Below are 24,904 nucleotides of genomic sequence, written 5' to 3'. Positions count from 1 at the left end.
CAAAGGGCTCCCCAAATTTCCAAATTTAATTATTAATGAGTTTAGTGGACTTTAATTTCACTTAGAAATTGTGTCATATTTCTCCCATAGTAGAGTTTACACCTTGCCTTGCTTCTGCCTTTGCAGTCAGACCTCACAGTGTAGCTACAAAGTGGATGTCTCACATCCTGAGCATGAGGCAGCAGCACCAGGCACCAAGCTTTGCATCTTTCCAGTGCTTCCCTTGTTCCCTGTGCCCCCTGTTTGAATGGGAGCAGCAGGATGGCTCTGCAGCCTTCCTGCCTCCATGGATGTGGGAGATAGCCATGTCCTGCAAGCACTGCACAGCCTCTCCTCCTTCAGTGCAGTGATTTCATGCTTGGCTGTCCTGCCCTTCATAACCTCGCCCTTAACAGAAAGGAACTGACCAACTTTTTCACATTTATAATGCTTTAGGATGACCTATGTGAAATGTTCTAAGCACTAAACCAAACAGATCATATACAGAAAGGATGTAATACTTCCAAGAATAGAATCTGTAGAAATGTGTTCTACGGTTTTTTAAGGCTACACTAACAGGAAACAGATTCAATTCAAGATCTGAAATTTCTTTATGGTTTGCTGGCACACAGAAAAGTAATTAATTTGATACATTTTTTTCAAGTACTTACTGTATTTTTGAACAAAGGCAAACAACAAAAACCTATGAAAAGAACACAGCCAACTCTGGGGAAAACACAAGTGCCTCTAATTTGTTACTGATACTTTGTTCTTCAGCAATTCTGTTCCATGTCTAAGACCTAACTGAATGCACAAAACCACACTGTGTGTGCAAGCCCTTATGTAGGGTTTAAAAACCCACAATAGCTGAAGGCAGATTTCAAATACAAAGGTGTAGGTTTGCATAAGCAATGAAAAACAAAATTACAAACAAATCAAATAATAAGAATAGGTTCTAGGAAGAAAAAAACAACATGACAGCTTTTGGTATTACAATTAAGTCACAAAAATCCCAAGGTGAATCCAATTATTGGTGTGCCTGGTTTTGCACGGCAAACCTATATTCTAGTACATCAAAATTAAATATTCATTTCCTTTCTTTATACAGTCAGCTCCTAGCCTTTGTACAGTATAAATCCAAGTATAAATCCAATCCTTCTTATGTGAAGCACAGACTGGTCCTGGATACTTCAGGAAAAGTCCTAGAGAGAGATTCCTCTTCCCAAATGAGCCCAACACAGAGTACCATAAATCTCTTTTGTGTCAAAAATAAGATTTCAGTGCCTTAGAAATCCAAATGCCAAAATGCAAAGCTGAAGCAATGCAACCTACAGACAGAAATCCAAATCATGACACAGTTTAGTTTAGTTTGGTTCTGTAAGAGGTTATTCACTTTCCAAACTGACTTCTTCATTTGTTCGGTGATGATGTTAAGTATGTTCTCCACTGGAATTACCTGACCCAGTTCTTGCTGCTCAATATTGTGCATTATTTTAAAGAGCAAAACCTGTACAAAGAGACAACCATCAAGTGACAATTTTCCATTTTAGGAAAGAGTATCTAAATATCCACAAACAATAGATAAAACCACTTCTACATCCAACAAGAAACTGCTTTACAACAGCTTTGATGTCATTGCTTCGGTTATATGGAAAGCTGAAAAGATTGTGAAAATCTAAGCATTTTTCTTATGCATATAAAATTAATGCTAATTTTGTATTAAATTCTAGACTCAACATTACATTTCTCAAAACTGGACTAACAAAAATGACTGAGAGACAACCTGCATTGTATTACTGCAAGACCATTCCTGTTTAAAGAAAGTTTTTGCATTATTTGTATTTAGTCAATAAAGCTTCTGTAAATGAAGCAGCAGTGCAATATATGGAGAAAAAATAAAAACTCAAAGGCCTGTAATAATGTTTAAATCTTTAAATCAACTACAACTGAAAGCCTGGCTCTGCAAATAAATCCCTCAAAAGACACCAAATAAACCAAGACGTAGAATTATAAAATCCTTTAAAAAGGCCTTAATGAAATTGTTAATTAGTGTGAGAATTTGAGAACCATGTGAAATATCTTTATTACAGCATTTGCACCATCACCAGTCCCACTGTACTTGACTCTCTGTATACCTTAAAGCCAGGATTGTTCAAAGGTATTATAAAGGAATTCAAGAGGAACACATCTGTCTGAATGAGAACATCTTAGACTAACGCAAATTGTCTCAACAAAATCCAACACTTTACTCTTCTACCCCAAGTGCTACAACAGTTAGTGAGATCTCATATTAGTAAGACATCACCCTAATTTATAAGAAAAAAGAAATTACTTGCTTTCTTTACAGGAACAATTAAAAATAAACAAAACTTGTAATTACAGGCAAAAAGAATATTTAAATTGGGAAGCTTTTAAAAAATACATTTACTCAGTAATGCATAATTTTAGTAATATGAATTAGGTTCAGCAGTCACTAAATTAGTGTGAGTCCAGCTAAAGGCTTTGGGACAAATAGGAACCTCAGAAGCACTGATATTTCCCCAATTTTGGTGGATACCACAAGTGTTTATCTGGTGTTACTGCAGCTTCTCAACTGCATCATTAGAAAGCTGTGTTTCCCAACCTGAACAAAAGCAAAGCAAACTTCTGTTTTGTGTGTGAACATTCATTCAATTGCTGGCTAATCACTAGAAAAATAACTTACTGATGTTCTCTTCTTCAAGAAGAAAGGTAAAAACTCGTGGTCTGCTCTCTACTTCCAACGAACAGCATATAGTAATTCCTAAAACAGCTCACAAAATACGTGAATGGATACCTGTTTCAAGCAAAGCCATAGTATTTTGCATTCATTCAGAGTAGTCCAACTGCTGCCACTTCCTTCACAGTCTTTCAAACTAACTTCCATCTGCTGACATTTTAAAGAAACCTGTATCAATTTGCTTAATGAAAATATATTTTAGTAAAGTCGTGCTCTATGAGCTTCCTACATTGGAATACATGAATACAGGAAGTGCTTTCAACAGAAAGTTACATAGTTTTACAGTACAACCTGTCTAAGGAGTTTTGGAAGGGACCAAACTAATGATCTGGTCTCTTTGGATTAGGCAGAAGTACAGGCAAGAGGGAAAAACCCAATTTTTGCCATATATAGAGCTCGTTCCTGTCACAGATTGAAGAAACATTAGTTTGATGTCAAAGTTCACCTGATGCCCAAATGCTAGTATTTTTCTAACCAACTGCATATCAAAAAATGAAAACTTACTTTACTAAGCTCCTGGAAAGAAACTCAGTGCAAAGCAACAGTATATTTCTATTTGCTATATTATTAAGTGTTCTTTCACCAGTGGTTTTTCCTTTTTTTTGCTTTTGCTTTACAGACCATTAACTTTTTCTCAAAGTGCAAACTATTGACCTTTAATCTGAACGCAGGCAGGTCAGAAGCTACAGTATTAACGCAATAAAAAACATACACAAGGAGGAGCTTACATTAATTTGGAGAACCTTGCACAAAATGTTTCTGAATTGAAAACCATGAAACAAACCCAAACAAATACAGCATCAGGTGGATGGGGAAGGGACTGCTATCCTATCTGTGCACAGCAAGGCTTCACTGACACCAAGGAAGTTCATGACACCAAGTGAAGATTCTATATTAAATCCCACCATTTTGCAGGTTGTGCATCCTTTACGATGGAATGTTGACCGCAATTTCCGTTTTTCACTCCCACAGCAAATCTGCTGATTGCGACCAGGGATGATCATCTTCCCGGGAGAACAAGCTCCCTCAGAACCACGGCTGCACCTTCTACCATCCATTACGATTCCAGTAAAGTGTGCCACCTACAAACTTGCTGTCCTTTAGATTCTTTCATTTCAGTCCAGTGGTTGAGTTCATCTTCTCCTGAGCTGTTGAGACCTAAGGAAATCCAGCCTATCATCTCTTTCCGCTTCATGCTGCGTTTATTGTACACGGAGAGTATGAGCGTCACGTCCGAGAGCTGGAACAGTGCCACCTGGAAAACGAAGGTTTCCTTGTACACGGGGTTCGGCTGCCCTCGGCGGATGGAAGTTTTGCATTTGGACATCTCCTGCCCCATCGAGTTCAGCAGCGTTAGCTTAACGTATGTATCTACAAAAGAAGTCACATTGTATCGGGTATCTGATATCAGGTATCTCAGAATGAAGGATTTGGAGAATGAGGTATTTATTTACAAAGAACAAGGATATGGTGTATACCCGGATGGCTGAACACAGCTTACTTCAGACACATGGAGAGATGACAAGTAAACAAAATATTTACAAACACACTAACAAATGAATTAGCTCCAGTACTATGTACATGGGTTAAGTTAAAGGTATACCTCATAATCCTCTTCCCATTGACCCCCTTGTTTAGTCTAGTAAAACTTAAATTGCATTAACGCATAGCAAGCTCCAACTAGCCACAACACTGTAAAGCATAGCACTGAAATTTCAAATAATATGCATAAATGAAGTGGAATAAAGGCAATTAATGAAGAGGTAAAAAAACCAAAATGATGTCGATATGCAGCAACGATATCAAAACAGCCAGGATAAAATGCTTAAGAATAATCTCTGCATGGATGTGGTTCTCGTTTTGGGCTTTTCAGTTTTATTTATTTTGAAACCAAAACGTTGCAAAGTGCACTCAAAGATGGCAGTTTACACAATACAAAAACCTCTATTATTTCCTAGATTCATGGAGGAATAAATTTACTTCAAGCTTAAAGAAAAGCAAGTTTTTGCATAATTCAAGATGATTGTTCAAAAAGTAGCTTGCATGATGCTTTTAAGCATACACTTAAGAAGCTGATGCAAGTAATGGAGTTAGCACACATTATGTGTTAGTATTTGGGTATAAACTCTTATTTTTAAATGCCTATTTTCATTGGACCAAAAGCACCAAACCATGCTCCTGCAGAAGGATGCACATTTCATGAAGATAACTAATTACAGGAAATATAAAATTGTATAAAACAATGTCATATTTAATTTTTATTCCTGTCTTTTCATATTAATGGATAGTATCAATTAAATGTTGGAGTTTTTGTTAAAAAAACCCACACTGAGTATTTTCACTTTGCAGGTACACTGAAACCTCAACATCCATGATCAGAGATAAATGCAACTTTTGCATTAGAGTGCGCCACAAAAAATAAACATATACTTTTATAAACTGGTATGGGTAGGCAGCTGTGGATGTTTTACTGCTGGCAGCTTTCTTTTGCATGAAAAAGACAACATCCAATTAGTTTCTACAGGAACTCACCTCGGATAATATAAACCTGTCCACCTATCAAGTGTTTTAGACAACAGAACAGTCCGTCTGACAACAGGGGGTGGAAAGCAGTAAAAGAAATAATGACCAGATGTCAATAGTTGGGTGAGAGAGGATCAAAGGTTAAAGTTTAAGAGGAAACACTATTCACTTGGGTGGAAGAACATGAAACCTTAGCAGCATAGATCAGAAAAAGGACTGAACAAAGGGATTGTTAGGTAAAATTTAATGAAATGAAAATTTTGTGCAGTTTTTGTGCAATCTTCAACAAAAATTACATTGCTTACATAATGGGTTATCTTAGAACTAATAGACATTGGGTTCTAAGTCACACTTACCATAGCATGAATCATGCAAATGATTAAGTTATAGCAGATTGGGTAAAAATCACTATATCCTTATAAAACCTTATGCTTTTTCATGCAAACTCCAGCATATTTAGAAAAACTGCACATTAAAGTAATTATATTTCATAGATTAAAAGCAATAAAATGAAAAATCACTGAACTGAAAACCAAGCTGGTTTTGCCCTTAGCTTTTCTAGTTATTGATATTTGATTGTAACGCTTCAGTTCTTGAGTAGTGATGAACTTGGGCCCAAGAATGACTCGGATGTAATCTCTTAAAAGAGCTGAGGGACACTTAGATCTTAAATTCAGCAATGGGTTTCTATTTAGGATGTAAAGATCTTGCTTATTAAAATCCACATATTTATGCATTTAATGTGTGTGTGCATGCATACTCACACATGCATTTAATAGGCAAAAGCTCATACCCTGTTTCAACTAAACTTTAAGGAAAATTGATCAGTATCTTTTTCTCAGACAAAATATTAACTGTCACACAGGGAAACAAAGAGGACACATCCACTGTTACTGCCTGCAGGATTTGGCCTATTTGTCTGCACTCAATTGCTAAATGAGTTACTATGAAACATATAAATATGCAGCAGAGGAGCACGTACTAGCAAGAAGTAGAAATTAGTATTCACAAAAATCCATAAATTCACAAGCCCTAGACTACATAAATGCAGGGTAGAGTAATTGCTTCCATTTCTATCCCAGTTTCTCAATACAGGAATGAAAACTGCTCATACACTTTGCAGCACTTCTCAGGATTCTGGACCACTCATAACCCAAACAACAAATGTGACCAGGACATTTCATCATCATCACCATCATCATCCCTTCAGGCCTTAGTTTTCATCTTGTGGAAATGATGGCACAGATCAAGGCTGACAGATGTCCACGATGTATTCAACAGGGAGTTAAGGGGATGACATTGGCATGGACATGGGTCCAGGAGTTTAAAATGTGCCACCATTGCTGGGGGAGTGGAGGGGGATGGCACAAAACAGCCCAAATGGAAATCTGGATTCCACAATATTCTGGGCATGGTTTTACCAGACCAGTTTATTTGTTTCAATGGAACTCTAAACCCACATCTGTCTAAACAGAACTGGACTACTGTTATTACGAACATTAAATCCTCCCCCTACCCTTCACAGGGACCAAAGGTAGCATGGAAACTCTTCCCTCCAAAAAGGTTAGACAGAACATGGTTTTACAGGGCTATGTGCTATGTTCTATCCTCCTTTCTTGAAATCTGAAACAGATTTTTGACCCCAGTGACACTCGCAATTGTTAGCTCTACAGCATGGGCTGACTGAGCACATTCTGGGAATTAACATAGTAGGGAATCAACATCTCTGTTTTCAAAACAAGTACTGAGCCCCTCCTAACTTGAATATTTTAAATATTAAATAAAGAGTGGCCATCTCTGAGATTCTAGAAAGATAAGCATCTGGTTTTGCTTTAAGGGTCATCATGGTCTCTTTTCTCCCTTTCATTTCTTCCCACACCCCAGTGTCCTTGGACCTCTTTGGCTTTCCCCATCTCTTTCTATATTTTGTCTCCAAATAAGTGACTTTGGGGCAGCTACTCAATTATATAAAAGTATTAGAGATCCATCTATCACCTTCCTTCTCTGGCCATGTTAACAAAGTCTGGCTCCATCAGTGTGAAAAGTATAGAGAATGCAAAGCAGAGTAAGGTGAGCCAATTATGAAGAGAATAAACATGGGTCAAGAAAATGAGAAAGAGGAGAGAGCATCAGTATCAGGTCTGGCTTACTTCCTAAACACTGAAGAACAAAGTGAGATGTGCAAACCACTTAGAAAATATTGGCAGCCTAATGCATAATCCAGTAGCAGATAATCTGCTAGTGCCACACTAATCTGGGGCTTAAAAACCAGAAAGAGTAGCTGAAACCTGAGCCTCCAGACAAAATCAAAAGGAACAGGTAGGTATTTCTTATTAACACTTAGGTAAATCAGACAACCTATCTTAAAAAGCAATAAAAAATATCTTTTAAATAAGTTTGTTACTGAACTTCCTCAAGCTATGTCCAAGAGCTAGAGACAGTAATAACATTTTCTCCCTGTGACATTCCATCTGGGTCCACTTAGGAAGTATATAAAGTTCACAGATATTTCAGACATGTATTTTTGAACAAAAGCTTGAAGACACAATTCAAGTCCTTTCTGATGGTGAACATTCCTCCTGTACAGTAAATATGCCAAAGGTCTCAAGGGGTTGATCCTTGTCTTTACTGACATTCCCAAATTACATACATTATCACATATATACAGGCACATAAGCAATTAAAGACTGCAGTATCAACCCCTCTAGGAACAGCAATAACTGTTCAGAATGTTTATATTAATATTAACTGGCATGTACTTTCTCTTTAAACACTGCCTTTTTTTTTTTTTTGGCCTGTGATGTGAGGCATTAGTAATTTAGCAATTAATCATTATGATAAAGGTAATTTATTAGTCAGTCATCATGAAAAATTAAAACATGCTTGTCAACTTACAATTAATATTTTGAATTTTAGATTTTTGCTATTTCCCAACTGACTAGAAATATAAAACATGAAACAGATTAGTTGATGATTGCTCTATTTCATTTTGATTGGGTAAGACTAAGTGATAGGATTGAAGTCCTTGCTACCGAGAGCCCCACCAGTACAGAAGCATTAGGATGAAAAAAGATTTTCACTCACTGGGTGGTCTGTTCGCTGCCAAGTTTTTGAAGTGGCTGCCTTTTATCACTTCTGCTGATAATCTTCCAGTTGTAGCATTATAAAGGAGGCCAACGAGGATTTCTGGAGCTGAGCCATGTACCAGAGACTGACAAGAGGAGGTACTTTCACTGCAGGACACTTCTGACATGCTCATTTGAGAGTCACAACCCTACGAAACAGATAAAAAGTTCTGTGTGTCTTATGGAATGATATTACTGGGAAGTCAATTTTTAGAATAATGCATAGAAAATTCTAAAAGCAACCTAGTGACAGTAACAAGTTCCATTCAATCACCCAGTAAGAAATGTACATTCTTAATATATAATTAATTTGCACATGTTAGAGGTAACAATAAAGTGGTCTGAAATTAAAGCAATTCTTAGGTGCTCCCACTGCTTCATGATTAAGGAGGAATAACAGCAGTAGATGAAGAACAGACTTTATGGTCCCTTCATTTACTTCAATTTGTAAGGTAAGACATAATTTGTGAACATCCTGGAAAATGTTAAACCTTGGATCATTTGCTTTCCAAAAAATGGAAAATGCCAGCAGTACCTTGAAGATAATAAAATGCAGAAAATACTTATTCATCCTTTGTAAAAGGTATTCTCTAGACTAAGAATTTATGAGTAGCAAAATAACAGAACACATGCAACTAGAAAAATGCTCTCTGTCTAGTATAAATTAGCTTACAAGGAATTTAATTGATCCAGGGATAAAGAACTGCAATAGTCCCTTTGTCTTGGGAGGGAAAAGAAGAATGCCATCCAAAGCTCAGGAAGCAATGCTTTAATTTCCACCCTGAAAGCTTCCAAAAAATTTAGTTCTTTCATACATTCTCACTACACCATGTCTTTAATGGGAGTTTCTAATACTATTTTTTATCATTTTAACTCCTCATAATTGGCCTTTAAAAAAAGGAAAAAATACACTTTTTCACACTGCCATGCTAATCACACCATGGTTGTTCCTATTTTCATTTGCACTGGCACATAAGAGTGGTAGCACAGAAACAAATAAAAAAAATGGATGGCAAGTAGCCAATGGAATAGCAATGTACTTGGTAGCTGAGGACAGACTTTTGAATTATCAGCACATCCCTTTATGATTCTCTCAGAAAAAATGTAAATTAGGTCCACAGATTTTTCAAATATGGCTTGACTCATTTGGGAACCTGGCATCACTCTTTCAAGGAGTCATGATGATATTGTGAAGCTGATTCTTCCAGATTCCAAATGTCTCTATCATTTCCAACAACAGCTGACATGGGTATAAGATCAGACCTAAAACCTAAATAGCACAAATCCTCATCAAGATGAATGTTAACTTTATAAGCAAGTAACTTCACCTGACATATAAAGCCCACATGTATTATAGATTCTCAGATTATAGAAGACATGATACCTACAAAAATAACGCTCTTATTGACATTTTAACTAATTCTTTTAACAGAACATTTCCCAAAAGTCTAGCAGAAGTTTCAAGTAGCAATCCAGTTCCTCATTAATAAACATTCACTGTTGTTAGCAAATGTATTCTTACTGCCGAAGAAGGACCTCAACAAATTTCTCTGACTTCCCTCTCCCAAGCTGCAAATTCAGAATTTCAAATCTTCGGTTATTTCTCCAAAAGCTCTTTATTCAATGCCAAGAATAAATTTCAAACTGCTTGCAAATTGTTAATTGCTGAAAATTAATTACAAGTATACATTCATTCTCTGATTCCTGTCATTCACAGAACAGGAAACTTTTGATTCCTAACTTCAACAGAAGGAACAAAATGGAAAGTTTAAAAGACAGATTACTTGATTCAGCAGGCACAGTATACATAGCACACTTGAAAACATCAGCCTGTCACAACTGCAGCTTTTACTTAAGCTTTGTAGTCTTTTAAAATTGTAACACATTATACCCACGGTGCTTATTCACCTTATTATTTTCTTGAGCCAGGAATCTTTAGCACAGTCCACCTAACGCTGTTCAAAGCTTAGGTCTCAAATTTGATTGAAATCATTCTGCAAGCCTACAAAATACAATGTAACACAAAGCAGGCAGAGTAACATTGTCCCCAACTCCTCAAGGGGCTTTGACATGTTGAGAGAAGGTGATGATAGCACCTTTTCCTAATTGGTAATTATTTGTACAGTTTACTGATGTCCTAAGAGGAATCGAGAAACCAGTTTGTGACAGAGTCAAACTCACTACAATGGTTATCAGAGTAAGGTTTACCCTGTTAGAAATAAAGAATAGTAAATGAGTGACTACTGAGTGTAAATAACTCTTGAAGTACCAGGAAAGAGAAGACAAGTAGCTTCTGTGTGGTATAATGGAGAAGGAGGAAAAACAACTGAAAAATTCAATGTGGGGTACTACAAAGTTACATAAGCATGGGCTAGAAATACCATTCCTTTACAGCAGAATCCCAAGTGGATAGGAGAAGGACAAGACTGCCTTTCTCAAGGCCAGGCAAAAGGTGGGTTGTGGGTTCAAGGCCAGCTGAATGGTGGGTTGAGAAGACCAAGGTGATGCTTCAGAACCCTAAGTGGATGGAAATGCAACTAAATGACTGTACCTTAGAAGTGCTGCACAGAAAGAACTGGTAGATGTAAGCTAGATGAAGCATCTAAATTAAATATTCTGCTACAGTATTTTCTAAACCAAAATATTTTTGCAGGTTTGAGAAAAACAAATGAATGTTGTTTAATATTTATTTTATAATAATTTTATGGATCTCCTTCCTACAAAACTGTGGGGATTTCAATAGACAATACATTAAAATAAAGCAATCAAAATCACTGAAGGAAAAATCTAAATAGTACTTTGTTTTCTCTTTCACTTTAAAAGAACCTCAACTTCATTTTGTTTCATGCTGGCACAAATGGATTTAAAAAATACTCTGCTTTTTAGTTATGAACTGGAAAATCCTAATAGAAGAAAAAGTTAAATGTTAAGAATGGAAATTAAGGAGATTAGAAGACGGAATGATGTTACTGGGTAACAAAAGATTAAACAACATAAACTGAAGTACACTTTCTGTGGCTATAACAAGGAAGAAAACAGAGGATTTAGGGACAAGTATGTAAAAGACCTGAGGAAAGGGGGAGAGCAAGGTTGCATTTTGTCAGTTTTCTGTTACAAGAAAACAAAAAAATTTATGAGGAAGAGAAAAAAACAGAATCAGAGATCGTAAGAGACAGCTGAGATCATCTGGGCTCAGATCAACAACTAAAGAAAGACTTCCCATTGCAGAGCAAAGTTAAAAGCAGAGATACTAAATATTATTAGATGTCTTCTCAAAAGTATTTTCTCCAGCAGAGTTTATTGTTCACATTGTGGAAATCCATTCATTGTTTTAAGGAAGATATTCCATGATAATGACATCTGTGGGTAAGTAACCTGACTTTGTGCTAAGTCATATGCTGCACTAGAACTGGAAATAACAGCTTTATTAAAGTTTCTGTTAAGAGGGTTTTTTTCTGTTTACACAAGTCAGAATTCTAGAAGAGTACTAACAAACTCATCAAGAAAAAAAGCCAGACAGGAAGTTACACTTTTACCTGCTCAAAACATAACCTTCAAACTCAAGTGCCAAATTGTAAAATATTAACACTGAAATTGCTCATTGGTACAACATGAATATAGATGGAGCTCCAATGACAACATTACAGTGCAACCAGATGCTTTTTATCTCCATGCAGGTCTGCATTCAATCTGTCTGTAAAGCTATCCCTAGCCCACTTTGATACTGTTGCTTCCCTGGGGGAAACTTAAGATTCAGATGAAAAGCTACTATTTGTTTGAAATAATGTCTATGTAAGTTTATTTTCATAACCCTTCCCTCTCATCCTCTATAAACACTACATGTAATTTAACAAGCAAAGAAAAGGACTAAGGTACTGTAAGAGCAAAGGCTTTTCAAGGTCAGTGAAGCACCAGAAGAGAAGCCAGAAGACCAGTGAGAACTGTCACAAAACCTTCTATGTGGATTTTTAAGAACTTGGATGAACTATCAAAATGTTACTGATCTGCCCACAGTGCAAGAAACTGTCTCTCGAGATTGTCTAGGATATTAATACTAAATCCTGAACCTTTTTTGTCAATTAAGCCATCAATACATTATTAAGAATAAGCACTGCAAACAAACAAACAAACAAACAAACAAACAAAAAAAAAAAAAAAAAAAGTGGAGTCTATTCCAAATATTTGGTTCTTATACCTGTCTTACTGCAGTAAATAAAAAATGTTCAGCTTTTGAATTATCTAACATAAAGCTGTGTGCAAAGGTACTAAACCTTTCCCATATACACCACAGGATAGTACTTTATTATAAAGTTAGTCTGACTTTATTTGATCAACACTTACAAGAATTGCTGCTTTCCACTGGATTGTAAAAGTAGTATGTGTCATACTCTACAAAAACTTAATTACTAATTCTCCAAACTTTTGTCCTTGATGACTTCTTTGCATATATTATCTAGGGAAGAGACATTATTCTTAATAAAGATATAATAAAAACATTCCCATTAAGCAGGCTTTGTATTTCATATGTTCCCTTTGTACAGAAGTTGGCAATCAAAAAAAGAATCTTTTTTCCCCCTCATACCAATGGACATGAACACATAGAATGTGTGATGTCAGACTTCAACCTGAGAAGTATCTTCGGTAGTGTTTTTCTCTCCCCTCTTACAACATAAAAAATCATCTATTTGCATCCATGGTAATATATGTAAAATGTGCTTATTTGTCTTCCTTCCCCACAATTCCATGGAAACACAGTATTTGTTAACTTACATATTCATCTCCTACTGTTATTTTTCTATATCCTGAAGTTCTGCTTATAAATTCTGCTCTTAAGCCAACTGGAGCTAATGACAGGGAATAATGTGGCCATGCTCTGAAGGCAGTTAAAAGTTCATTTTCCTCAATGCACAGGTTAAAATCATGTCTCTGTAGCCTTACAAAACAAGAGCATCTGATTCTTTTGGCTTTTCAAAATATACACAGAAAAGATGAAACCTTGCTTGACAGTCCTTCAGCAACAAAAATCTGATTCACAGCATGTTACTTGTCAAAATGTCTCTCTCCAATTTTAAATGTTAATGTTATACCACTAATCTCTTAAAGAACTTTTTTGCACATTACTCTTTCTACTTCTAGATCAATACAACTGAGAGGTTAGAGAAGGAAATGTGAATCCTAGCAGACAAAGGAGGGCCCTCAATACAGGTCTCCAACAGTTTTTAGATGAAAGCACCCAACCACCCCAGGGTTGAACCCTGAAGCTCCTGTTCCCGTCTGAGCTTGCTGAGGTGAGGAGAGCACCCAAGCCCCACATGGGCTCCAGACCAGCTCTCAACAGGAGAAAACCAAACCTAGGGGCTCCACATCCTTCAATAGTGCCTTCAGCACAAGATACTTTATAAAACCACATTTCAAAGCTAAAACGCTGTTGAAAAAATATCGAGATCATTCCTGGGAAAGAGAACTTAAACCACTTGATGAACTCAGCCCTGAAAATGGAGGGATGCAAAATAATTAGGAATGTCAAAGTTTAAAGCCAGCTGTCCTGTACTGCAAAATTAGAAGACACAGTTACCAGTATTTTGCTTTAAATTTATAGCCTGAACTAGCAAACATTGAAATATATAGCTTTAAGCATCTCACAAAGATTCAAGTTTAGGAAAGTATCATTATCTATGACAGGTAATTATTTGGGGTTTTTTGCTTAATAGCTTCCTTGAAGCATGTTCCAATTAAGTATAAAGTGCATTTTTATTCATGTACTTAACACTTTACAGCACTACTAAGTCAACTTAAATCACAAACATGAAGCTAAATAGTCTAATAATCTTTCCATTATGCAACTTGATCTTGGGGAAAAAAACCCCATTTATTTTGGGTAAAATGGCATGCTTTAAATATTACCAGGACTTTCTAGTCAAAAATTCTAATTTTAACAAATAAATCCACTCAACATCAACGGTACTCACATCAAATATGGATTGTTTTGATTATTAAATAAAATTAATGTAGTTGAAAATCAGATTATATGAAATGATAATATTCCCATTTCTCATCAAAAGCTTTTGCTCTACCCTATTTTTTACTCTCAAGTGAGAAAAAATTCTGGATGCGGGATCCTAAAAACACATTGTTTTTGCACAGATGGAACACTGAAAAATTGAGATCAAATTAAATTTTTTTGATTCACTAGATTCAAAGGATTTAAACCTTAAAAATTCTACACAGAGTTTTAATTTATCATAGACACTAATGATAACGATAATACACAAATTTCCATTTCAACATAATTTAAAATAGTTAATTTAAAAAAATTTTAATCTTTGTGAGATTTCTAATAAGAATACTGTATTGATAAAGAAATCCTTGGTTTCAAATTTAAGATACTATAATTTAGCAGTAATATTAAAATAACAAAATAAAATTTACATATTCTTAATAATGGCAAATCAGCATTCAACTTTTCTGAATGATTTTGAACAAATTCACAGAGAGATTTCGGTGTTGTTTTTCCTGTTTTGTGAGAATTTGCTATTAGTACTTTATGCCTAATTTTTTTTTTTAAATTATCAGCTCTGCGGAACAAAACATTAATTTTCTACTGAAAGGGAAACATTTAAGTTTTCTGTCACTTCTACTAGTCTGTATTGAAATTACAGCCTTGGCAGATGACAAAAGGTCACCTGGTTGTTCCACAGACATAATGGGCTTGAAATTTTCCGAGCAAACCCAAGCAGCAGTTGCAGGAGACAATTGGAAATGAACCTACAATGGAATTCACAGCATTTGCAAAAGTACTGTTTTTACATTGCAGAAGTCTAGGAGCTTTTTATACAGCCATGGGCCAGGGGAGGAAAAGAGGCAAGAGGGCTTTTATTATCAAATTCTGTTTTCTGTGATAAGACAGGTACATAAAGAAACGTTCAAGCACTAAAAGCTGTTAGATATTTGTGTTAGCAATTTAGGTAAGAACATCTGACACAAAATGCAGACATTTTACCTGCATTCCTGATGAAGCTACGCTAACAGCTCCCACCCAGATCCACTCACACCTCCCCCTCTCTTTACTCCCTGTCAAACATGTAAGAGCATGGAGATGTTACAGTGGGACAGCTTCCAAGACCACAGACTTCCTTAAATGACAATGTTCTGTCCAGCTGGATTGAGTCTATGCTCATTGGGGAGATCAATGGCAAATAATTTCATTTTTCTCTTGATTACACCCTTTCAGTCAGGCAAAAGAGAACGATTCAGCAATCAAACAGTAAGCACAATTTATGAGTAGTCAATCTATGGATTAGTATTTCATTTCAGAAACATACATGCAATTATTTTTCACAATGAACAAACTCGTATCATTAACTGTACACTTGGAATGTATTTTTCAGGTAAACTCTTTGTGATTAACAACTGCTAGTGGTGCCCTTTTGATTTGCTCAGGTCACGTTTAATCTCACGATCAGAGGACCACCAGGTGTTTCCAGTCAGAAGGGATCTCCTTCAGTTCTTAGAGCTTTCCTACACACAAAAAAGGAAAAAGATAAACTGGATTCTCCTGGGGCCAGCTGACAGCTGATTAAGCCCAACAGAACGACAGGAACTGTGAAAGATTCAGCTCAAGGTCAAATGATATAAAGGGCAAACCTGACAAGAGGCTGACACACTACGACTAAAAGGATCCCTTGCTAAAGGCACCCTATGAACAGAAATGCTTATCTGATACCAAATACAGGCTGCTTGAATATACAAAAGAAGTGATTACCTGAAGATCCTCAAGTCTGAAATGAAGAATGCTAATGAAGAAGATGTTATACTGCAAAGCCCACCAGAGTAATACAAAGAATCATCCAGTAAATAAATCAAAAACTAATTCAAAAGTTCCACATACATTATGAATTTGCAGACTAGGTGACTCCATCTATTTGTGCAAAATCTCTGATTAGGACTTCCCTCAGTGGAAATAAATTGAAGGAAAATGGTGCACATGCTTTTGCTGAAGGGTGCCCAAAACTGCAAATTGAACTAATTCTGTGGTTTTACCTTTCCCACTTTTCTTGCAAGTTAGTAACAAATGTGAGAATATATAGGGGTACATATACATACATATATATGCAAACAAGAAAGGTCAAAATTATAAGAAAACAAAGTATTTGGGAAATTCAGCATCTCTAGGGGAACCAGTTTGCTTGGATTGGTAAGTCAAAGAATGTACCACCACTGAAAGAATTACTTGAGGAAGGTTTAAGCAGCAAGTCGTAGTCTTCAGAAATGGAAATTTCATACAAGGGACAACCTTGATAGTCGTAACTTTTAACTTCTAAAAAGTCACTCCTGGGAAATTTACAGTATGATTATTTTCCTTACTGCTTTTATAAATCACAATCCAGGTTGGGAGACCATACTTCTACTCCAGAGAATGACAGAATCTCACAGTTTCCTCACTTTTTTTTAGCTTTATGTATTGATAAGGTTTCTCTATTTAATTTTTTTAAAGATGATCAAAGAGACATACAATCCTAGACAATACGTTTGCCATGGACGGACTGGCTTTTTTGACTAAGAGTATTGCTCAAGAAGATTAGTTTGAGTTACTCTCATGCCTATTGCTAAATTGTTTAACTCTCTGTGACCAAGTGATGATTTTGACTACTAGGTGAAATCCTTTATACTGCTGACTTCAAAAAATTCTCTGAGTATCCTACATTCAGGGTTATGATAATAGATCTAGCTACTCATGTAGGAACTTGCTTCCCATCTGTGTATTGGCAAGCGAATTGAAAGTAAATTTTTTTACCTCCAGCCACAACACCAAGAAGACAATGGCTGCTGGTTGCCCCTACTGCCATGAAATGTTACATGAGCAGCCAAACACAGGGACAATGCTTTGTTTGCCAAGTACTGTCAAGTTCTCCTGCAGCCTCACAGACATTACCACCATCTTCCAAACATCTAATAACTTCCTTCAAAGAAATTGGCAAGAGTCATCTTTCTTACTGTATCAAAGGATCGATTCTGATTTTCCTTGTATTACTACCACTAACTCAGATGAATTGAGTAAGTTATTCCTGAGATAAAACGTGCTCAGGGTTTAAACATAATTGCCCCTTACTTTTATGGACACAATTTATACAAACTAACCAAGATTTATGTATCATCACATAGGAAGTCTTTGTTTTAGGTAGAAATCCAGTTAAAATACTGAGAAGTATTTTGTCTTTTTGCTTTTTCCCTAGACAAGTCTTAGACATTTTTCTTATTAGCAGCTTAAACTATCATACTAGTATTTAATAAAGCTCTGATTATACATATGAATTTTATTACTTAGCCTTCCAAATACAATCCTGGATAGATCATGCCATAAGAACACAGTAGTAAAGTCACTAGTAGTGACTCTTCTACTTTGTTTGCATGAAACCTGACAGCTTGACTCTATAATGGACAAGAATTCCCAAAAAAGAAATGCCACTCTGAAAGCTCTGAAAGAATTCCCAAGAAGAAATGCCAGTCTGAAAGGCTCTGAAAAATCTTTATTCCTGCAAAGTTTATGAAGTGATAAACATTACAAAAAATACTGAAGACATGCCATACCTAAAGGGCAATATGAAATAAAGGCCTTAAGCACAGTGCATAAACCAGTGTACACTAAGAATGCATATGTGTGAGTGCAAGAGTGAGCATCTTTATACACTGCATGCATAAATGCCTTCACTTAAAAAAACCTAATTAAAATAATCATCCACATACTCTGGATCTTTATAGTAAAGATGTACAAAATAATCTTTTAAATACCTATGATTACCTACACCGTCAGTTCTTTGTTATAGAGATCATAGTGAGAGTTCAAGATGTTAGAAATGGAGAATGCTACAGAAAGAAAAATAAATTGAATTCTTCCCAGAAAACACCTAGTAATTTGATGATACATCATGAATGATTACTAAATTTGCTTAGCAGCAAGAGGTATGTTTTGGTCACCCAAACAGTCTTTCCCAAATCAATCACAAAATAAAAAAACACGATTGATTGTTGTTATTATACACCAAAAGGCAACCTATGGGATAGTGAAGGGCATTACGCATATTTCTTTGATCTTTTCCAAACAGATTTCACTCAATAAATTGCTTATATGTTTTTATAATCACATCATACTGGAGGCTGTTTTTCACTGTCAGGAAAATTTGGGTGAGAATGAAGAGTAGCTAAAAACAGGTCCACAGGGATTTCCTGAGGAGGAATAAACAGCTTTTCTAAACTCCAAGATGGGTGAAGAAAAATTTGTCTTGCGCTGCACTAAAGGGAAAATTTCTCTGAAAGCATCAACAAATATCTTCCTACACAAACTATACTCTGACAAAACCACAATGTACACCCCTGCTATTAAACATTGGATGTAATGGACAATTTCTATTAAATCTGAAAGGGACACAGTCTCAGATAAGAGTGACAACTGCATTCTGGACAGCTTATATTGGTTTCACTGCTTCCTCCTCATTCAAATATGCGCTGAAACTTGGGAGAAAACGTGTGATAAATAAGGGGGCTGAGGAGGAATTCCCTGTTATGTGGGAGAACTGCAGCAACACAGGGCTGTTAAAGACAAATGGCAACAGGACTGGGGATAATAGCTGCTAATGTAAGACATTATACACAATGTGGGAAGGAGAGAAACGGGGTGAAATCTTGGGTGAAAATGGTATTTTGTGAATATATTTGTACATTTGAAGCCACACATAGCTTTGAAACCTATTTAAGGAACATACTACTATAATGTTCTCACCACAACATGCACTTGTTCACTTTTTAACACTCACATCAACATGTCACTATGTTTGAAAGGCACTGAACTTGCTGGTCTACCTTTAGCCAGATTCCCTTGTGTACAGGTTTAAGGTATCACTGAAAAAATACTGAACTTCACAGGATGCAAACTGTTCTTACACAATCAGAAGGCATATGATTAGCTAATAAAATACATTAATATAATATCAGGCACAGACAGAAGGAAATAAAATACATTTCTGCTGGAGAGATTAGCATAGATATTTCAATGGATTAGGAACTTTCAGTGACAGAAGGTATATTTAATATATAAAATCCATATAATGAGAAGCAGTTGAAAAAATAGGACAACTGTCAAGTGTCCAAGAAATATCTTCATTAAAAAGCTGTCACATATAAAGACTTCTCAGCAACAAAACCCTCTGCAACTGAACAAGGCAAATTTAATTCTGAATGTACAATGTGTCTCATCATGGATCTTATAATTACTAATATCCTTGAGCAACTGGGTATCTCCAAATTCAAAGAGCACTTACCTTTTCCTGTTAAATAACTCCTGGCTGACATTTATGATTAGTTGTACATAAAGACTGTTGGTTTATTCTAGCAAAAGGACAGTTAAAAAGGAATACAATCAATGTGTATAAATACACCCAGAGGCAAACACCTGAGAAGGGTAGGAACTAATTAAGCTCAAGGCCAATGTTGGCAGAAGAGCAAATGGTAATAACTTGGCCATGAAGAAATTCAGGTTGCAAACAAAACAACCTGATGTTTTCAGATGAAAATTCACAATTTTGTGATCAAGATGACCTGGCTGTTTTGAGTAACCAGGGCTTGAGCTCAAGAGCTGATGCCCCTCACTTCCAGTCATACATAATAAAAACACAATTAATTTTAACACTCTTGCAAAACAAATAGATGTTAAATCCTGCAATAAATCTGCTCACTGAAAAAATATTATATTGGCTATAAATTATAAGATAAAAATACATATAAACTCAGAAGTTAATAAATTCCCAAAGCTTTCAAAACTGATTTGTGTACTTCCAAGACCATGGATCCTCATTCAAGCTATCACGACTCTGAAGGATCCTTTCCAGCAACAGGTAGAGCTTTTAAAATCCTGTTACAACAACAAACTCTGGAAGATCCCTTCGCTTTCTACCAATATTCCTTATTCTTGTTCCAACCCCAAAAACCGAGGAACAAAAAATGCTGATACACCATGCCATACCATAACGGAAAATAAGGAACAACCTTATTATCTCTCATACCTCATGGAACTCGTTTTTATTCTGCCTATCACAAAACCTCAAGAAAACAATATCGAAGAATAACCAGTGCACATATGGGATACACCAATCAGTCACAAACCTGCCCCACTCACTGCCTTTTTTCACTGACTTTAGTAAATTTTATAGACAAATCTATTGAAAACACACAAATTAAGCAAGTACCTTTAGAATACTCAGTGTTCTGGGTCATGGGGTGCTTTTTTCCAAGCTGTGAAACTAGCAAAATTTTCACTAAGAAAATTTGCTCTAGAGAGGTAAATTTCATCCTTAGAATAGATTGTTTTGTGCTTCTTAAGGAACCATGAGAAATCTCCTCTACTGTCAGTTGACCATCCACCAGATCAATGATTTAACCTCAGTTTTTACTAATAAATATATATATTCAGTCATTAAATACAACAGCCTTTTATTTTGAGTCTGGTAATACTCCTGTTCACCAGAAATGCCTTTTTTATCAATCCAAACTTTTTTTTCAAAGCAAAGAAAAAATTAGTTGCTTTGCTTCACCTAAAAATTTTCCTTTCTTTCCCTTCTCCCCATCTTTTTCTTTTATTGCTTGTTTTTAAAAAAACCCACAAAATACATGCAATGACCAAATATGGATGTCCTTGATAACCATCATTTTTTCCCCCAAAATATATATCTGTAATATAGAACACATGCAATTCTTAAGCAAGGAATATTCAAGCACTCCTAGTCTAGGATGCCCAGACCACATGACAAACATCCTCTTTCTGGACAAAAGCATACTTAAACTCTTACCAAAACAAAAAAGAAGATCGTGATCACTGCCCATTTACTGATCTTCTGTGTTTATTGATAACAATACCTATGTTTATTCTTAATTACTGTTGCTTTGCTTTATTAGAAATATTATTTGAGGGACAAATAATTTCATTCATCAGATAGGTAGTTGGGTTTTTTTCAGAAAAAATTCTTTTCAATTTCAACTACTTTTCATTTCAGACTGAACCAGAAATCAATTATTTCCAAGGCTCTAATGTGAAGTTATTAAAAATGGCTTTATACTCACAAAATTCCTCTTTCCTATCTTTCTTTCTTTCAAGGAAAATACCTTTTTGCAACCATGACTTAATTGCAACAGATGGAGGATATTTGCTACTATAGCTTCCTTTTTCTTACCCTCTGGTGTGGTTTTCTCCTTAAATTGAAGTGCTGCAGGTGGTAAAGATAATACTATTACATACATATATGCATGGATACATACATTCACCACTATATTCCTATTTATGGACTGGAAATTTTTAAGTAATTAAAAGGAAAAATATGGACAGCTTTTGCAGATGGAAAGTGAACATACTTACAGAAGCTCTAAGGAAATTTTCATTGTGCTAATGCAGTGCTATAACTGTTCAAAAAACTGAGTGGATGTGATGACTCTATAAATACACACACTATTCTTATTCAGAATTCAGGACACTGTATCTCACTGCATTCTTATTCTACCTCATTTAATACTCACAGGCAGACTGTAAGAAGGTTCCAGTATCACTGGCACTGACATCTTCCCTTGAAGATTCAATTTTGTCAAGTAAAAAATCTTTTCTCCCACAATCCTCTCCTTTTTCATGCGCCGTACGCTGTACAGTCGGAAGCGAACTGCATAATTCCCAATCATCTCAGACTCGACGTGATTAAATTTGAATGTCTCTGTGAAGACAGGGCACGGACCCCGCTGGATGCTGGTTTTTGCTCTCTGCTTCTTTATAGGGAGAAGAACTAGGTGTACTTGCCACGAGCTTCCACCTGTCCTGCTGTATGTTGGAATGTCTGTGACAGCTGTCACTGTCACCAAAAGCTTCTGTTCCTGTGAGTCATAGTCAAAAGTCACATCCAGTGTGCCATATTTAGCTACTGGCTCAGGATCAAAAGGTTTAGGAAGCTGTGAAGATGATCCTCGAGCTGACATATCCTGAAGAAGAAGAGAAAAAAAGCCTACTTATTTATTTATTTATTGGATTCTATTATTAAATCTAGCATGGAAATATATGGTTTACTCTAGATAATATGAAGGCACTATGACCTTTTTGTTCATTTCATAAACAAGGCTATTAAGCACTGAAAGCCCAAAGAGATGGCTGACAGGCAGTCAAGATGAAATCAAGGCTTTGCCTGGCCAATACCACCAAAAGCCAGGATCCAAAAAGGCTGAACTCAGATTGAATTAAACTGTAATGATCTCTTCTTGTGTGCCCCACATACTAAAAAGTATATACAGTTTTTTACAAGATAAGACCACCTTATTTCACATATTTTACACACATATTTTAAAATTCACCTATTACATCACTTGAAGAGACAGCTAATGATTGAGAGCACAGTGAGATGCCAGCAAAGAATACAGGAATTCCAAACCTACTTGCTCACAGAGCTCTTGTTGCAGTCCACAAGACTTATATGAATATGCCAAAAATTACCGTAGAAACACAGAATCACAGAAGATTTTGGGTAGAAAGGGGCCTTAAGGATCTTTTAGTTCCAACCCCTCTGCTATGGCCAGGGATGTCACTCTTGTGGCTTTATTCATGTAATTTTACTGGAACTGTAGAAGATGCATCTGTTTTGAACTCATCTTCTGAGCCCTCTGTAAACCACATCAGCCCTAAAATTGTATTTTAAACTTAAAATTCAGATGGTTTATTGTCACTTCAAATTTTGAATAACATACTGATCCTCTATAAAGTTACAAAAGCCAGTTTGATAGGGATACTGAAACAGAAAATATTTCAGGTTAACCTGCTGCTCATACAATAAATTATTCCAAGTATGTAAAACAAGAGTATTTCAAGTGTGTCCTCATATTATCAAATATAAGCGTGTTCACATGAACAAACAGATACCAAAACAAAGACTTCTGGGCTAAGAAATGTTCTTATTTGAACCTGGCTGCCACGTAGCTGTGGGAATGCATTCCTCTAAAGGTTTCACTCCTGAAGCTTTGAGTGGCTGTAAGAAAAGTTGGCGGCATTCTCAATTCTTACTGACTATGTTTACATTAATGACTGGAGTGACACAAAATGGGAAGGCCCTGCAGCTGGGCCTTCTAGACCTTCCACCAACACCCCATGTACACAACATCAGCTTACCAACGGGGCCACGTAGACAGAAATATCAGGACTGAGCTCTAACATGCACTTCAAAACTTCTGATAGCAACAAAAGACAAATTTGTACCAAAAGAGCTTCTTCTGCACCTGGCATCACTAATTAGACTTACCCATAGATGTCAGTGCAGTAATTGGTTGTTAAAGGCATTTCAATGAAATACATGTCAGAAAAGATGATTTCTTCACAGGAAAAAACCCACATATATATCATTACAATTTCTAGCAGAAAAATAGGAATATTAAGTGGCCTAAATCACTATCCCACATCAACAATTGAAAAAAAACCTCTTTTTAATTTTTTTTTTCATGAAACTTGTTTTACATTATGGGGTGTTCCATTTGAAAAAGCATTAACATATCTTTTATTTGGGTTGTCTGAAAAATCATGTGAAAGAAGTTTGACAACAGTCCTTACAATGTGATGAAATTTTCTGACTGGTTTAAAATGGTTTAAAAAATAATTCTTTCTTACTGGGAGCCAGTTTGAAAGTTAAGGTGCCCTTAAGATAACTACAGCAATCTGAAATCATTATTTTCTGACTTTTTTTTCTTTTTAATAGAAATGAGCTGCAGTATTAGTGTCCATATAACTGTGCATTGATCTTTAGATTAAAAAAGTGCTTCACCACACTCAACTATTTTCATTTACCTCTGGGCTAAGCACCGCTGTGCTATCACTTGGAACATCCTCTTCGTATCCTTTGTTATGAAAGCTTTCTATTTCATGTCCCGTGCTTCCCTCACTTGGGCACTTATATGAACATCTTGGGCTGTTGCTACACTGGGAATATTCACATTTGCTGTCTCCAACTTCGGAAGGCGTGCAGGAGAGATGAGGAGAACCACTGTCATCCTGGTATGGAGGTGGCTGCAGCTCATCCAGCGGAGGTGTTCTTCTCATCCTCTGAATGCAGTTCGCTGAGAATAAGCGAAAATGCTTTACTTATTTTCTGATTATTCACTGTTCAAATAGTTCTGTGGAAAATGTGAATCTAAATGCCTGGACAGAGAATTTAAAAATCTATGTATGTGTCTTTTTTTTTTTTTTTTTTAACTTTACATTTCAAATTGGATGAAAAATACTACTGAAAAAAAAATTTGTTAAAAATGGAAATGAGTGATCTCTCAGATGAAAGAAATTTAGATAAAAGCAAAGTTTTAAGTGTGTAGTCAGAATGGATTGTGCAAACCACACGTAAATAAATATAGCACGGATATGACATGACAAAAATTCTAGGCTTGAATTTCAGGGATGCTTACCTTGCAAAAACCCTTGGATATCTTAAGTCAGATTCTGTGCAGATGGAATGTAGGC

General features: G+C 36.0%; 1 protein-coding gene across 1 annotated transcript in view; it reads right to left on the bottom strand.

The window, feature by feature from the left end:
• Positions 1–236: 236 nt before the first annotated feature.
• The window catches only part of SYT14 (synaptotagmin 14), a 55,578-nt gene continuing 30,910 nt past the window's right edge, over positions 237–24,904 (bottom strand). The window contains exons 3-6 of the mRNA XM_083856954.1: positions 24,239–24,507; positions 21,946–22,395; positions 8,345–8,534; positions 237–4,108 (exon numbers count right to left, since the gene is read on the bottom strand). Of these exons, the coding sequence (XP_083713080.1) occupies positions 3,795–4,108; positions 8,345–8,534; positions 21,946–22,395; positions 24,239–24,507 (1,223 nt within the window). The 3' untranslated portion in view covers positions 237–3,794. The remainder of the gene's footprint in view (positions 4,109–8,344; positions 8,535–21,945; positions 22,396–24,238; positions 24,508–24,904) is intronic.

The sequence above is a fragment of the Zosterops lateralis genome, assembly GCF_965231275.1.
Source record: "Zosterops lateralis genome assembly, chromosome: 3".
Lineage (NCBI taxonomy): Eukaryota > Metazoa > Chordata > Aves > Passeriformes > Zosteropidae > Zosterops > Zosterops lateralis.
Note: the sequence above shows the minus strand (reverse complement) of the source record. Positions and strands in the feature narration are given on the sequence as shown.